Raw genomic sequence first — 15,654 nt, forward strand, 5'->3', positions numbered from 1 at the left:
CTTGATTTAAAATGTAATATTTTACTACTGTATTGTAGTTTCAATTTAAGATCAATAGTTTGATATAAGAAACTAAAATCTTTAATATTTGAGTATAAAAGCAGATGACTACCTTACCTCTCTGTATTGCTTCATTTATTCCTAATGTGAAGCGAGTTTCTCAGAAAAGATGAAGTCATTTTGATAATGGTATTGATGGACAAACCATTCAGAAAACCTTTATGATTTATCCTCACTTCCTGAAGAGCCTCTATAATGTGGTCTCTATACAAGAGGAAACAGACAGCAATTCTACTTCTCCAATAGACATGTAACAGAGGTTCTGACACCATAGTTTCACATGCAAGTATAAAGTTAAGTTCTAACATTGGTTAGTACCTGCTGATATCTGGATGCAGCTCACCCAGTCTCTTCATGATCTTGGTGAAGCTGCGAAGGTTCAATGTATTTGAAGGTATGACCTGAACAGGTGTCTCAGGTAATAACTGAGCAGATTCAATCTGGTTACAATTTTTCTTGACACCCTAAATAAATGTTGAAAATATGAGCAAAAGAGGTACAAGAGGCGAGAGAACAAAAAAGTATATCAAAGATGGCAACAGGAGCTTCTCTATCTACACACTTGCACCCAGAGTCCGCAGCACGCTCTACACTTGCCCTCTCTGCCAACCCCAATGCCTGCAGCCCCAGAAGACTGGATCAGAGTGTTGTTTTCAGACTAATGAACAGGCTGGGGTCAAGTAGAGTTTTTGCCTATGGAACCAGAACATGGAGTAAACAAATCCAGTCAAACAATCAGAGCCCAGCTGAAAACACTATAGCTAGTTACGTAATGTGGGGTAATGCAACCATGCGCACAGAGAACCCACATGACGAGAGACATAGGAGGAGCTGACAGCTGCAACAGCAAAGAGCTTGTGTGCGCAGAGGGAGGACCATAGTTCCCAAACATCTAGCTCAGCTCCCAGAATATCCTGTTTCCTCCTCTCCTACTGTAGACTAAAACCGTGGAGCCTAAAACCCACCTTAAGTATGAGGTGTCAGGGAAATGAATGGGGTATTTTTTTGTTGTTGTTTTGTTTTTCGAGACAGGGTCTGAAGCCCTGGCTGTCCTCAAACTCAGAGACCTACCTGCTTCTGTCTCCCAAGTGCTGGGATTAAAGGCCTGCACCCCTACCCCTACCCCCAGGGAAAGGGGACATTTTAAAAGGGACTGCCAATGTCAAAGAGGCTAGGTGCTCAAGAAGGCAGCAGAGGGAGGAAACACCAACAGCGAGGTCAGTGGTGACAATGGGTACAACAGTTAAAGTGAGATCTTAGAGAATGACTCAGACTAAAAAAAAGGGATCAAGTAAATAAAGACAACATCTATAAGCTACCTAAGTGAAAAGCTTGCCCATCAAGCACAGGACAAGCAGCAAACAGGACCCTGCTGGGCTTTACAGAAGAGAATGGTCAGAATGGAAAGGCGGTCAGTCACCAACATGTCCAAAGGCATCCGCAGACAACCAGAGTCAGGAAAAGGCTGGGAGGACACGTGTGGCAAATGTCAGCACAAGAGCTTTGGGATGCTGGTGCTGTGTTCTCGTTTTAGTGATGGGGATTTGTTTGAGTGCATGTGTCTAGTCATGAACACCAACAAGAGTGAATTTTACTGAACATAAAAAAATTATAGAATGTCCACTGGATACCAGACATTTTACTGAGTGAAATCGTCACATTCCAGGAAGCGTTTAAAACTGTAATGGGTGAAGACAAAGGCTATGAAAAGGAAATAACTATGTTTTGTAGTTGTGAGAAGTATGAGGTAAGGTTACTATAAAAACTAACAACACTGAGGGAGAGACTGCTAGAGTGGTGCTGTGTAGGGGTAGAGAGACAAAGGCCGTGGAAGGTGCGGTAAACCCAGGAAGAGAACCTGCTCCTTTGCAGCTAGGTGGGGCCCTCCAGATCTCCCGACAAGAGCAACTGCAGCTGTGCAAATGCAGGTTAGGGTGGAGCCAAGATAACAGCCATCGTACTCGTCCACTGTGCCAACACCAAGGCTGCCATTACAGCGCAGCATGCACAACGCGCTACCCATCACTTAGGAAAACTAACCTGGTCCAAGGGAGGAAACTCACTGTCCTGTTCAGACCCCAGCTGCCTTGGTCTAGCTCTGGGCAGTCTACAAGCAGAAGAGGTGAAGGTGCCTTCTTTGTTGCTGTTTTTCTCCAGATGACTCACACTAGTGCTGGTCCCGTTTTTGGACAAGAGTGGTGGAGTGTGCTCTCCAGGGATTTTCACAAGCCGCACGTTCACTGACTTCCCGTTGATTTCTATACCATTCATCTCCTTCACAGCATTCTTTGCATTACTGGTTTTTGCAAAAGCAAGAGATGCGTATCTAAAACAGCAGAGCAGAGACCAAGGGCCTTCGTTATGACCAACTCCAGCTCACTCTTGTAAAAACTAAGCCGGCTTTCACAAGAATAGCTACCTCATCTTACAAAGGTTCTTACACTTGCTAGGTAAGTAGATGGCGTTTGCTGTTTCTGGGTTTTGTTTTCTGAGACAGAGTGTCTCCTTATTTAGTTGGCTGTCCTGGAGCCTGCTAGGTAGACCAGGTTGGCCTAGAACTCACAGAGATCTGCCTGCCCCTGCCTCTGAAGGGTTAGGATTAAAGGTGTTCACTACCAAATAAGAAAGTGTTTATCCAGGATAATTGAATACAGAAAAAATGAAAGTGGAAATAGAATAATCTGTAATAATTATAAATTATTATGTTAAAATTTAATGTTTAAAATTGCAGTCTAATGATATATATATACTTGTACAGATCTGAGGCCTAGGGACAAGTGATTATCTCTGTGTAGGTTTGGAGACTGTCGTCCTGGAACTCGCTCTGTAGACCACGCTAGCCTTGAACTAACAGAGATCTGCCCGCCTCTGCTTCCTGAGTGCTGGGATTAAAGACATGTGCCACCACCGCTTGGCTCAAGTTAATTTTTATGTACAACAATATAAACTCCAGGTGGCTCAAAGGCTTAAATGTTAAAGGCAAAACTTGAAAATATTTAGCAGAATATATGAAAATGCATTTATAGTCAGTACTGAGAAAAAGCTAGACAATCTAGTCAGAATTTTAGTTATGTAATTGAGAAAGCTGGGCCAGAGCCATTCCTGTTAAGCCGACAGCTCTATACAGTGTTAATGAGCATATGTACACCAAATCTTAAGCAAAGTTTTTTCAAATGATGGGACTATGTATACAATTTTAAAATATCCTTATAGTTTTATATTTAACTGCATTTTCCAAATTTACACATAAAATATATATTTTAAGGAAGAAAAAAACCTCAGTAAGATTTTTAAGAATTCAGGATACCAAAAAAGGACATGAAGTATAATATTTTAAGAGATACAGCTCTAGTTTAGCATGAGAAAAATACATTAACATCCTATCAACATGTCATATAAAGGACACAATTTAATTGACTACAATAAAAAAAATTAGCACCCACTTTTACAAATTTAAGTCTCTAACCACAAGCAAAATCCCTCTTTATTATGCCTTGACCTCTGAAATCAATAGCTGTCATTTTCAAGACAGGAACATGAAGTATCTCCATGAAGTAATTCTCACTGTAACTGAATGCTGTGAATAATCCATAAATGTCCAAGTAGCGACACGTACACACTCACTCACACACACACACACACACACACACGCACGCCCTCCCTGAAACCACAGATGGGCAATGCAGCCACCTACCTAAAACTACAAAACAATGCAGAAGTAACTAAGGTCAGAAATAACTGAGTCAAACATTCTCTTCCAAGCCAGCTTCTGTCTTTACTCCATTGTGCTTGACACAGCCGACTCCTAGCATGACAACGATACTATTTATTATCCTTATCCCATCTTACAAAGAACCTGAGACTCAGAGAGGTCAAGTAACCCATTCAAATTCCTTCAAGTTACTGAAGGAGCTGGGGGTTCAAACAGTCCTTTTCTTGAGTCCTTTTTGTAACTCTGCTTCTGCTATGACATGGCATAGAGCCTCACAAATGTAAAAGATCAGTTAATCCCCCTATCCACCATAGGAGGCTGTGTGACAGTGGACGCTGTAATCTCAGCAGCCGGGATTCTGAACACAGGACTGCCTAGCATAAGCCACTCTCAGAAGGAAGACCCACTGGAGAGAAGAAGTTGCTAAGAATCCCAGCTGGCTGCCGTGGCTGTGTGCTCAGTCTGGGCCTCCCTCGTGGAGTGGCACCTGCGTACTCATCTGTTGCACAGCAGGTGCATAGTAGCGCACACTTGTTGAATTAGTAATGCATACCTGTAATTAGTAGAATCATAAATTGAAATTTCAGAAACTTGGTATTTCTGGAAATGAGACCTTAAGTCATCCTAAAAGAAGAAAAAGTAACATTTGTGAAAGACTGAAAAGACACTGCAAAAAATCTGTAAATTTGAAAGTGAAGCCCCCTAAAGAAATTCTGGACACACCTCAGATACAGAAGGGCAAAGACCACCAACATGGATCAAAAAGCCTTTACTTCTTCGAAGCAACTCACCATTCTTCATTTCTGATATAGGAAAAAATATATCACAGAAATGTCCACCATGACAGCAATATTTTAAAGAAAAATGCCAACAATGTTAAATGTTTCATTTTCCTTCCAGTTAACTACAAAGGTTATTTAACGACTCTGTGTCTTGTATGTGCATGGGCATGTGCATGCCATAATGCACGTGTGGAGTCAAAGGTCAGCCTAGAGGAGCCGGTTCTCACTCTACCATATGGGTCATCATCAGTCTTGACGGCAGGTAAATGTACTTACTGCCAAGCCTGACAATTTGAGTCCTGTCTTTAGGAATCACATGGTAGGAGGAGACAATGACCTCTTTCAAGTTGTCCTGACCTCTATATGCATGCCATGGTACATACACACCCCCACACATACCCACAAAATAAATAAATTAAAAATAATAAAGTCAGAAGATATTAGCATTAAACCAAGTATGCTGGTACACACCTGTATTCCCAGCATTGAAAAAGCGGAGGCATGAGGATTACAAGTTCAGAGCTAGCCTGGAATACATATAGTAACCTTTAAAACAAAACAAAACAAAAGCCCAAATAGAAAAAGCAAGCACCACAGATTTTATAATATTTATCTAATAATGAAAAAAACCTACCTATGAATCCTATTTTTCATAACTAGTTAAGAATAGCTTAGCCTCTTGAAATGGCTGTGAAAACAAAACAATGCTGGCTACAACTATTAATTTTGTCTTATAGAAGAGGAGTTTTGGTTACTCATCTATTAAGAGGTAGCGTTGGGTCTAGGCAATCTCTCATGGCTACTAAGACCTTGCCTTTCTCATTAGCGTACTAATCTGCTCATCTATCTGGAGAGAAAATGAAGCCCTTTCTTCACAGTTTAGATGCTAACACTGGAGTCAAGAGCTAGAGCAGCAAACAGCAGTGCCTAAGACTCAGAAGCACCTCCTACCCATCTCTCCTGTCACCAGTGCAGGAAAACTGCTCAGTCCTGTGGGCTGAGCACTGGGTCTCAAGAAACGAGAATTTAATAAGTATTCGCTCTTTAAAAGTCACCTCCAACTGACCACTTTTCTCACTTTTTAAAAATAAGCAACAGGCACAAAGAAGAACAAAATACTTTTATAGCTTATTCCCCCAAAACCATACAGAAGTAACCACCATTTTTAGATAAGTTATGATCTTCTGCAGTTCTGAAGAACCAACCTAATGGACTCTTTGGGTTCCACCCATCGTGTTCGATTCCATTTTCCTGAGTTCCTGAGAAGTCAACTCCAGTCAGCCTCTCCGTTGCATCAAACCAGTCTTCACTGACTTCACGAATGCTTTTGTATTCTAAGGCATTGAGCACAGGGAACCATGAGCTTACATATCTGCCTCTCAGGAACACAGCTGTAAACAGCTCTGTCAAGGCAAGGGTGGCTTTTACTGGTGACCTAGAGATGAGCATCAGGGAATAAAGAGCCAGGCAGTCTCTAATCCAGTCTGTCGGCAGGTACCAAACACAAGGCTCTTCAGCCTGAGGCTTCGGCTCCCCAGTTTCCTTCACTCAACACTGACGCCCAGTCAATCAAAAGATTTCTTCCCTCACTTTCATCAGTTACTATTGATGAAGTTATTTTTCACTTAATAAACTCAGTAAACACGCTGCAGCTCTTCAGCTCATTAAGATTAATAATCATCTGGAATTATAAACTTTGAAAGGAAAACTAGTAAAGACTGGGGACATTTTAAACATTACTTGTTTTTTGGTGTTTGGAGGCAGAGTCTCACTATGTCTGTGTGTCCTTTGGAGGCAGAGTCTCACTATGTCTGTGTGTCCTGGAATGCACTATATACAGCAGGTTGGCCTTGAGCTCACAGAGTGCTGGATTAAAGGTGTGTGCCACCATGTCCAACATTACTTGTTTTTTGGAAGCTACACAAACAACACATTTTCATTCTTACCTTTATCATCGAGCTTCAGCTGACTAAAGTCTATGTTTATATCACCATTTTTAAAACCATCATTCACGGGTGATTCATCTTGTTTAGGATGATTATTGTCAGCTACAAAGGACATCTGAGGATTGATAAAAACAGAAAGATAAGGACTAGCAGTTACTGCATTCTACCTGGTGACAGGCACTCATTACATGCATTATTTTGCCCTCCAAATAATGAAGGCTATAGCAGAAAAACATTATCATCTGACTTTGCAGTAAAAATATGCCATATAGGTTATTGGTTCACATCAGTAAGATTTGAGATTCTATTGCTGTGTACAGTGATGATACAAGTATTTATGATTTTTAAGACAGTAACATTTCAATGTATAAGCTTTCATTTATGGGAAATAAAAACCCTATATGTAGACCTGAGTTGTTCTCTACATTTAAATTTTCTTGAAAAGAAAGCCACTTGTAGGCTAGAGTAGATTGAAGGGCAGTGTTTACCCAGCATATGTGACGGTTTGTGTTTGATCTTTAATAGCTGAAAATGCAAACAAACACCCAATCAAACAAAAATGCAGAGTAATCTAAAGAAGCCACAAAGGAACATCAAAGGGTAACTATGCTAGCCTATGAAGACAACACCTACCAGCAGGTAGTCTTTTACAACCAACTAATTTAACCTTACAGGCATCATGTAACTTCAGGACCAGTGAGATGCTCATGGGGCAAAGATGCTTGCCACTAAGACTAACAACCCTAGGACCCACGAGATGTGATGAGAGAACTGACCCCTAGATGTGATGAGAGAACCGACCCCTAGATGTGATGAGAGAACTGACCCCTAGCTGTCCTGACCTCCACATGTACACTGTCACACACATGCCCCCCCCGACACACTAAATACAAAATAAAAAAGTAACATTATATTGTTTTATAGTCAAAACTAAGACCACAAAACTATATTATATTGCACTTAAACTTTCCTATTGCTTAAAAGAATTTTTTTTTGCAGTATTAAAAATGGGAACTGGAGAGATGGCTCAGTGGTTAAGACCACTGCCTGTTCTTCCAAAGCTCCTGAGTTCAATTCCCAGCAACCACATGGTGGCTCACAACCATCTGTAATGAGATCTGGTGCCCTCTTGAGGATGAGACCTGGTCAGTAGTTCTCATCCACTTAGACCATGAAACCCAATATGGACAAGTTCAACAGAACCACCATATACAGGCTGCCCATGCATGCTTCAGCATTGCCAGGGCAGAAATTCCATTCATTCGTTTCATTCACTAAGGATGGGGCTTTACACATGCTAGACAGTGTTCCACAACAGCTGTGTCCCCTGCAACACTCCTTGTAGCCTAAGTGTTTCCCCCGAATCAACAGGCTGTTCTAGAGTGACACTGCCACTGGGAAAACAGCATGGACTGGTAATGGACAGATTAAACAGTATGTAACAAATCTGAGCATACAAAATTTAGCTTTGAATCTATTATTTCTTCCTTTGAAAGATTCATTTCCCAGTATCATTTGTTTGCACAATTTCTTAGCAGAAAGCAAGTACTTTACTTCTCATTCTGCACGTCAGTCAGGAAGCAGAACCGCCTTTGTACTTGCTAAGGAGTTGGGTTCTGAGCCACTCTGCAATCTTCAGGGTTCTCATTTACCCTTTTCTTCACTTTTCAGACAGTATCTCACTACAGGGCATGACTGCGCTGGCATCAAACTTGTGATCTCGCCACTGACTCCTGAGTGCTGAGATTGTGGACATGTGCCACCACGCCTGGCCTGCAATGTGCTCCTATCTGACAGTTAACCACCTTTCTTGGTTGTTATCCTCAGGGGAATAGGACAAGTTGAGGAAAGATCAAAACATATCTCATAAAGGAAGAATTAACACTTTCCTTGTCCAAAATAAAAGCATTCCTATACCTCACAAAATGAGAGCTAAACAGCAGTGTGGCCCTCTGGCTCACGGTGACACTGGTAACGCATCACGGCTTGCCTATTCCTTTCACCTACAGCCTCTAGATTTCTGATGACTTACATGTTCCCTTCTTCATCATATTGATGACAACTGCCTCAACATGACTGGGCCTAACATCATCCACTCCTGCTCAGTCAGTTTCTCACATGGAGATCCAGGAAGTTAGTCAGTGGAGTGGGAAGAGGGAGGGAACGCTTCTGAGAGTCACTGTTCACTTAGAGGCTATCCACTAAAGGCTTAAATGGGTGAGATGGTGGAGCAGAGCTTAGCTGGCACAGTGCTTGCTGTGCAAACATGTACCCAAATTTGATCATGCTTTTATTCATGTAAAAAGCTGGGCATGACGGCCCAGCCGCAGTCCCACACTGAGGAGATACTAAAACCACGTAAAAGCCAGGCAGCGCAGAATATGTCTGTCACCCCACATCTCATACTGGAAGACAGAGATGATGACCAGACAATGGCCTGGAAAGTTTGCAGTCAGCTAGCCTGGCATAATACAGTGCTGAGTCCAGCCCAGTCTACCTAGTGAGTTCCAGTCCACCAGGGATACATTTTGAGATCTGTATCAAAAATCAAAAGTAAACAAAACACAATTAAATGTCATGGCGAGGTGTGGTTGTCATAATTAATCTCGAACACTAATTACTACTGGAACATGCCTACTGTGACACGTGTCCTCTCACCCTACCTCCACAAAAGCACACTCGAGTGGCTCATACCTGAGGCTGAACACACATGCACACACATCACACACAATCGTGTGCACCTGCACTCCAATTCTTACCTGGGACAATGTTGTTTCTAGGCTTGGAGAGGTATCAACATCAGGTACACTTTGATTATCCAGCTCAGAATTTGCTCCTGAAAGGCTGAATAGATACACATTCCTTAAATGTTCTCAAAAGGAAACAGAGAATTTAGAAATAAGGCTTAAGTAGTTTTTAAAGCTGGTTAAGTTCTATGTTAGATAAAACTGTAATTACCCACATGCCTCTTCTTCTATTAGCTAGAAACAAGGGGAGAAAACCAGATTTAGTATGTTTTCTGTCAGAACAAAGTTAACATTTTATTCTAGAACACATACATACCCTGGAAGCAAAATCGGAGAAAGCAGATAACAGTTTGGATTCAACTGACAGTGGGGGCAGCTCCTCCAGCGGTATGCCCTTGTGGACTTTTTCTTTCAAGTTCATGTACCTAACTTTCAAGTCTCCCAGAACAGACAGCAGTGTTGATCCTAATTCCTTCTTGGCAGAATTACTTGGTAAATTCCTAGTCAAAGTTCACAGAATGACATTATTTAGGCTCACGTCATTCACCTAACACTAACACGGTACCACATACTTAGTTCTAGCTCTACTAGATCTATGATTTTCCCTGTTAAACGAACCACAGTAGATACATTTTCTAGGGTCAGTATTAGCAACCCTTGAAAGGTAAGCCAGAAAGAATGTGACAGAATACCATGAAGAAACCCCAACTGACTTTACCCTTACTTGGACTTTATAAACAAACAGCAAACCCATTTATTTTACTGGATTAATTATGACAACCACACCTCACCATGACATTCAATTGTTTTGTTTACTTTTGATTTTTGATACAAATCTCAAAATGTAGCCCTGGCTGGACTGGAACTCACTAGGTAGACTAGGCTGGCCTAGTTGAGTCATGCTCCTGCCTCTGCCTCAAAAGTGCTAAGATCAAGCTGCCTGTGGTGTCACAAGAAAAAAAAAGTGCTAAGATCATAACCACACCCAGGAAAAGAAGTTCTTCTGAAGTTTATTACTTATATTGTTGAGCCTAGTCTTTGGTGGCTGAGCAATCTCTCCAGCCCTAAATTTATTATTCTTAAAGTAACTGATAAAATTAAAGCCTATGCTTTGTCTTTCAATGTAGTAGGAGCTGCGGGTTGCATTCCTGTCGCCCCAGCTCCTGGTCGCCTGGCTAGCTTATGCCCCGAAATGCTTGGCCCATTATATCTAGCCTCTTCTCAGCTAACTCTTGCACCTGGACTAGCCCATTTTTAATAATGTGTGTAGCACCCCAAGGTGCGCTTACTGGGAAGATTTTAGCCTACGTCCATCCTGGGTCGGAGCTTTATCGTGTCTGCCCCAGAGAGGGGAGCATGGCATATGAGCTCACTTCCTCTTCCTTCCAGCATTCCGTTTTTTTTACTCCACCCACCTATGTTTTAACCTAGTTTCTTTATTTAATTAACCAATGACCTTTCTCCATCATTTCAAGAATTGAAAACAGATTTCTAGTATAAAGTCAGAGTGGTAAATCTTAAGAACATCTAGATTTAAAATAGACGAGCACCGATTGAGGCCTGCTCTACTCTCCACTACAAGTCTGTAGACGTGACTGCAGTGGCGCCGGCACATCTGATAGCAGACATCCAGAAGGTGCATCTCTGCCTTCACGGCCCTCTCGACAGTTTTCTCACAGCACTTTGATGGCAAATTCATCTCTTCACAAAGCTGAAATGCCCTTTAAAATAAGAGTACTAGGTAAGATTCTGAACATATTCTACAGTAGTGACTCTTTCTAGAAACAGATTTTAATCTTTTTAAAAAACTTTTCAAGACAGGGTTTCTGTGTGTAGCCCTGGCCATCCTGGGACCTCACTCTGTAAACCAGGCTGGCCTCAAACTCAAGAGACTTGCTTGCCTATGCCTCCCCAGTGCTGGGATTAAAGGTATGACCACCACACCCAGCCAGATTTTATATTTTTTATGTTTCCCCATGGTTTAATTCAAATCCTCCTAAAAATGGGAAGCTATAGGGACATGACTGTTTTGAAAGTTTCATTTTTAAATTTAGTTTTCTAGCTTTGGGATACCAGACTAAACTCATTAGAAAAATGGAAAAAAATGGTACATGATTTCAGATTATAGTAATGAGTTTCTTCCACTCCCACTTTATGGCTCCAAATTGTCTTTTGGGTTATTAATAAAAGCAAAGTAAAACCAATGATGAATAAGCTTAGGTTTAACAATACTTCATGGAGTGTATCTATGTATCTCTTCAAATATGTGGCACTTCCTCTAAGATGCTAGTTGGGTCAATTTATGTGTGATTCAAAAAAAAGGAAAAGGAACTGAATTAGTATGGATGTGGAGGGCCAGAGTGAGGGAAGAAGATGCCTTTCTGTCTGAAGAAATGCTGGGGACCGCAGGCTCTTCGTGAGAATTTCCAACATCCTGTGTTGCTACTGTATAGCTGTATATATATAGCAGGAGTGGCCCAGTTGTCAAATTTCTTAAAGCCCCTTTAATTCTTGGTGGTTAAATATGCTATGCAGAAAATAAACACAATTTTGAGTTTCCCCATATACTTGTGTAAGCTTATACAGCTGGCCTACCTCTCAAGGTGTTTCTTTCTGTCTGTGGCATCAAATGTTTTTCTTAATTCCAAGGAATCCTGAAAACAATATAAAATAAAATCATAAATATATGTAAAAAATGAATGTTCATGTGGAGTTCTAAATGGCAAAATTGAAACAATTTTGCGACAACATCTGCCACCGGAAGACAGAACTGTGGCACTGCCACCCTTGCCCTTGAGCTGGCGTTGGCACTAGGATTCCAAATGGATGCAACCCATCTGCATACCTTCTCAAATTCGTAGATTAAGGTTTTAGTGTTACTGGTTTTACCTCACTCAGGGAATTCCCACCAGGCTTGAGAGAGTCCATTGAGAGTGACCTCCCTGGCCCCTTTGGTGCAGTCGTCTGTGCATCCCTGCAGTCCTGTCCGCACGACCAGTCGGTATTACAGGCCACACTTTGTGTCTCACACCGCCACTCCTCAGGCCGCTGTCCTCTCAGCACCGCCATCTCCGTGCTGCTGGATGTAGACAGTACAGAAGATCTTGCACTTGCCCCTCTGCTGGCATCCAGTGTCGGCTGAACTGGAAGCAAACAGCTGGCTGCATCTGGCACTGACTTAAGACACTCTTCCTTCACGTCATGAGAGCATGTTTTATCTGCGGCACCACTTTTTACAGGGTGTATATAGCTGTCCTTGACTTCTGCCTGAGTATCTGTGACTGCCACCTTTGGAAGCTCAAAAGAAAAAAAGCCTGGACCAGGGAGGCTTTTGTATTGCAAAGAGCCACAGAGAGAAATGACTGAGTCATCAAAAATGGAAGCCCCAGTAGTCTGGTAAAGATTATCAGCCTTCAGTTGTGTCCCAAGGGTTTGATCTGGAGGAAAGGAGATAGGGCTCTCAGAGCACTGTAGCGTTGTGTTCTGGAAATTTCTATTTCCACAAAAATCTTTACTTTCATCTGTCTGGGATTTCATTTCTTTAGTATACATTTTAGTTTGGGGTACTTTCTGAGGGTTTAAGGGAGAGCTGCTTCTCTGAAAAATATCATCAAACGCTTTTCGGTTTAGTAAACCAATCTCTTGTTCCTTACACTTTTCAAATTTTGGCTGATGATATTCTTTTGACGTATCAGAACTCTGAGATTTAGAGGAATGAGGCAAACATTCTTGTGCAGAAACATCAAGTGACTCCAAAGAGGGGCTAGGAACACTCTCCAATTTAACATGATTAGCTTCTAAACTGCCCACACGTTTAATGCCAGAGCCGTCTAGATCCGATCTGCCCACTGTCTTAGCTGGGTCACAAGGTAAGTGTGCACTTATGCACTCCTGCTCGGCGCTGTGGTACTCCTGCTGGGAGTCATCGTCCACGCCACTCCTCTGCAGGTCTCCACAGTCTCCAGCCGGAGTCTCACGGCTCCTTTCCAATCTAACGCTAGATTCATCTTGAGCTCCTAAAATGTCAAAAAATGTCTCCACTTTTTTGTGTACTTCAGGACGTAATTCTGAATATAAACGTGGAAGATTTTCGTTCTTGAGTTTTGATTCTGAACAATGTATAGAGTATGTTTCATTCAAAAAAGCATAGTCAACACTGTCTTCAAATTCACTTGACTGAGAGAAATTATTCTCTACATTAGTATCTTGATTTGCTGAAAAAGATGGTTCTGATAAATCTATCTTGTCAATACTGCTGATTTCTTTGTCACTATCTCTGTGTTCTGCTGCCAAGGAATCCCATTCACCATCAGGAAAAGCTGATTTGACTTTGTTGCAACCATTGGAAAATAACACATTTTCTTTCTTAGGTTTATCTGTTCAAAAAGTGAAAGAATATGTTAGTAACAACATTACAGAAACAAAACTAGACATATCTGGTCCTAGCTCCTCCAAATGCCAGGCTACTTTTACATCAAATGACAAATACAAACACCCCTTATAGTAACTAAAATAAATTGAAACTCATCTTCCAGACCACCACTCTGAAGTCCTAGCCCCACTGCGCTGGTCATTAAAGATGGTCTCTGGAGAGCATGAGTGCAGGACCCTCACCGTTGGGTTCCTCCCTAAAACACAGCATCAAGTCACCAATCATCTCAAGATAAAACAGGAACCATTTACCACCTGGGACAAGACACCTCAGGAGAATCTAACCATCCTGGTATCTCAATCTCACACTTCCAGCCCCAGAACTATAAGAAAATAATCTGCAGTTGTTAATCAACGGTGTTTGTTACAGCTATTCAAGGTGATGCAAGTGCCAAGATGCTTTCTGAAATCTTTCAATGGTGAGAAGTCTTTCCTATATAGGGCAGTCATTTAACTTGTGAATAGATCTAATAAATGTTAAAAAAAATCGTATGTAATAAATTTTGGGGTACCTACTGGGGTCAGTTATAGGCAGTATGTACATGAAGACAAGAGGACACTGGTGTTGCCCTCACAGCTTATGGATTTCCTAAGGGTTATAGATAAACACACAAAAAACCTACCACAGTTAAAAGTTTTGACCATTGTGCTAACGGAACAGGAGAAATCTGAAGAGAAAGGAAGGACAGATTTGGGGAAAACTTTACATTTGACAAGTGTTTACAAACAAAATGGAAAACTTTGTCTTAGATCAGTCCAACAAGTGCAGCTGGCTGTGTGAATGAACTGGGCCTTGCAGGAACAAGGCCAGCCTGCAAGGAGGAGAAGAGATGTCTGAGAGGAGTAAGGTGCTAAGGATGGCTGGCTCTTATCCCGAGGGATGGGAAAGTCACTGCAAGTCTCGGAAAAGGGCAGTCATGCCTGAGCCTGGGAAAGTGCCTGTCAAGAAGCTTAGAAAGCAGGTAGATAAGAATGCCGAAGGAAGACTAGAGAGGGTACTGAATAACACACAAAATGTGCACAGATGTGAAACAAAAGGCTTATAAAGATGTAATTACTCTTGGGCCAATGCATCCTGGGATTTTCTATTTCATTTCACTAAAAAAATACAATTAGCTTACTTTATTCCATGACCCACCGACTGGCCATTACCTGCTCAAGCACCACTCTAAGATTCACTGGACGCTACATCTGAACGGGAGTATTTAGCACTAAAGAGAAAGACTGCCATGAAGAGCAGGCACAGAAGAGGGAAGGGAAAAGTAGCCCAGGTGAGGGATCGGAGGTGACTGATAAGATGCAGATCAAATGCTCAGCAGGCTGCAGTAAACACAGACTCACGCAGGAGTCATTGTCATACATCCGGGACACTGGTCATTTGATTTTTATGCCTATAAGTAAGTTAATATAGTGCTTATTTTAAACTTTTTATTTATTCTGTATTATATCAAAGTTTAAACAGATGGGTCTTACACGGACTTACAAGGTCACCTTTTCTCCTACATAATTTGTCATAACACATAGTTGGTCCACAGCTACCATAAACCCAGGAGGAAAACGGCAAAATTAAAAGTGTGCTGAACTGTAGCTTGCCGGGAGAGGCTTTAAAACAGCAACCCTGAAGGGAAACCTTTGTTTATAGTTAGCACCTTCTCCTTACCTTTTTGGAGGTTTCCTCCATTTTTATGGTAGTTTTTATCAGAATCTGTTTCTACCACTGAAGTGGCCTGCATAGTTCAAAGATGTACATTCTAGAAAAGGTATGACATTGAACTATTAGTATTCCTGGCACAAGGTTAAAAAAAACTTAGAAATAAACAAAGCAGCAGTTATAGTCAAAGATTCTACTATCAGAGTCAATGAACATTAAACAGGAAGGACACCCGAATAACCTTTTTTCTTGGACAGGGTCTCCATGTGTCCCAGACTGGCCTCAGATTCACTATGTAGCCAACGATGACCTTGAATTGCTGACC

The 15,654-nt window shown here is 41.6% G+C and overlaps 1 protein-coding gene across 1 annotated transcript; it reads right to left on the minus strand.

Moving 5' to 3' along the window:
* Positions 1-131: 131 nt before the first annotated feature.
* Rbm44 (RNA binding motif protein 44) lies at positions 132-15,411 on the minus strand. The gene is made up of 14 exons (XM_075951432.1): positions 15,339-15,411; positions 12,137-13,623; positions 11,843-11,901; positions 10,798-10,968; positions 9,564-9,747; positions 9,459-9,481; positions 9,260-9,344; positions 6,501-6,615; positions 5,760-5,888; positions 4,496-4,575; positions 4,326-4,396; positions 2,101-2,386; positions 379-524; positions 132-264 (listed from the first exon to the last, which is right to left on the minus strand). The coding sequence occupies exons 1-14, from the start codon at positions 15,409-15,411 to the stop codon at positions 132-134; spliced, it is 3,042 nt and encodes a 1,013-aa protein (XP_075807547.1).
* Positions 15,412-15,654: the final 243 nt, after the last annotated feature.

Source organism: Microtus pennsylvanicus, chromosome 17, assembly GCF_037038515.1.
Source record: "Microtus pennsylvanicus isolate mMicPen1 chromosome 17, mMicPen1.hap1, whole genome shotgun sequence".
Taxonomy (NCBI): Eukaryota; Metazoa; Chordata; class Mammalia; order Rodentia; family Cricetidae; genus Microtus; species Microtus pennsylvanicus.

Excerpts from the sequence above, each read along its gene's own strand:
- Rbm44 (XM_075951432.1), bottom strand. The coding sequence starts at position 15,411 with ATGCAGGCCACTTCAGTGGTAGAAACAGATTCTGATAAAAACTACCAT. Across the intron at positions 11,902-12,136 it reads GTGGGAATTCCCTGAGTGAG|GATTCCTTGGAATTAAGAAA; the intron begins GTAAAACCAGTA and ends TATTGTTTTCAG. Across the intron at positions 10,969-11,842 it reads AGAAAGAAACACCTTGAGAG|GGCATTTCAGCTTTGTGAAG; the intron begins GTAGGCCAGCTG and ends CTTATTTTAAAG.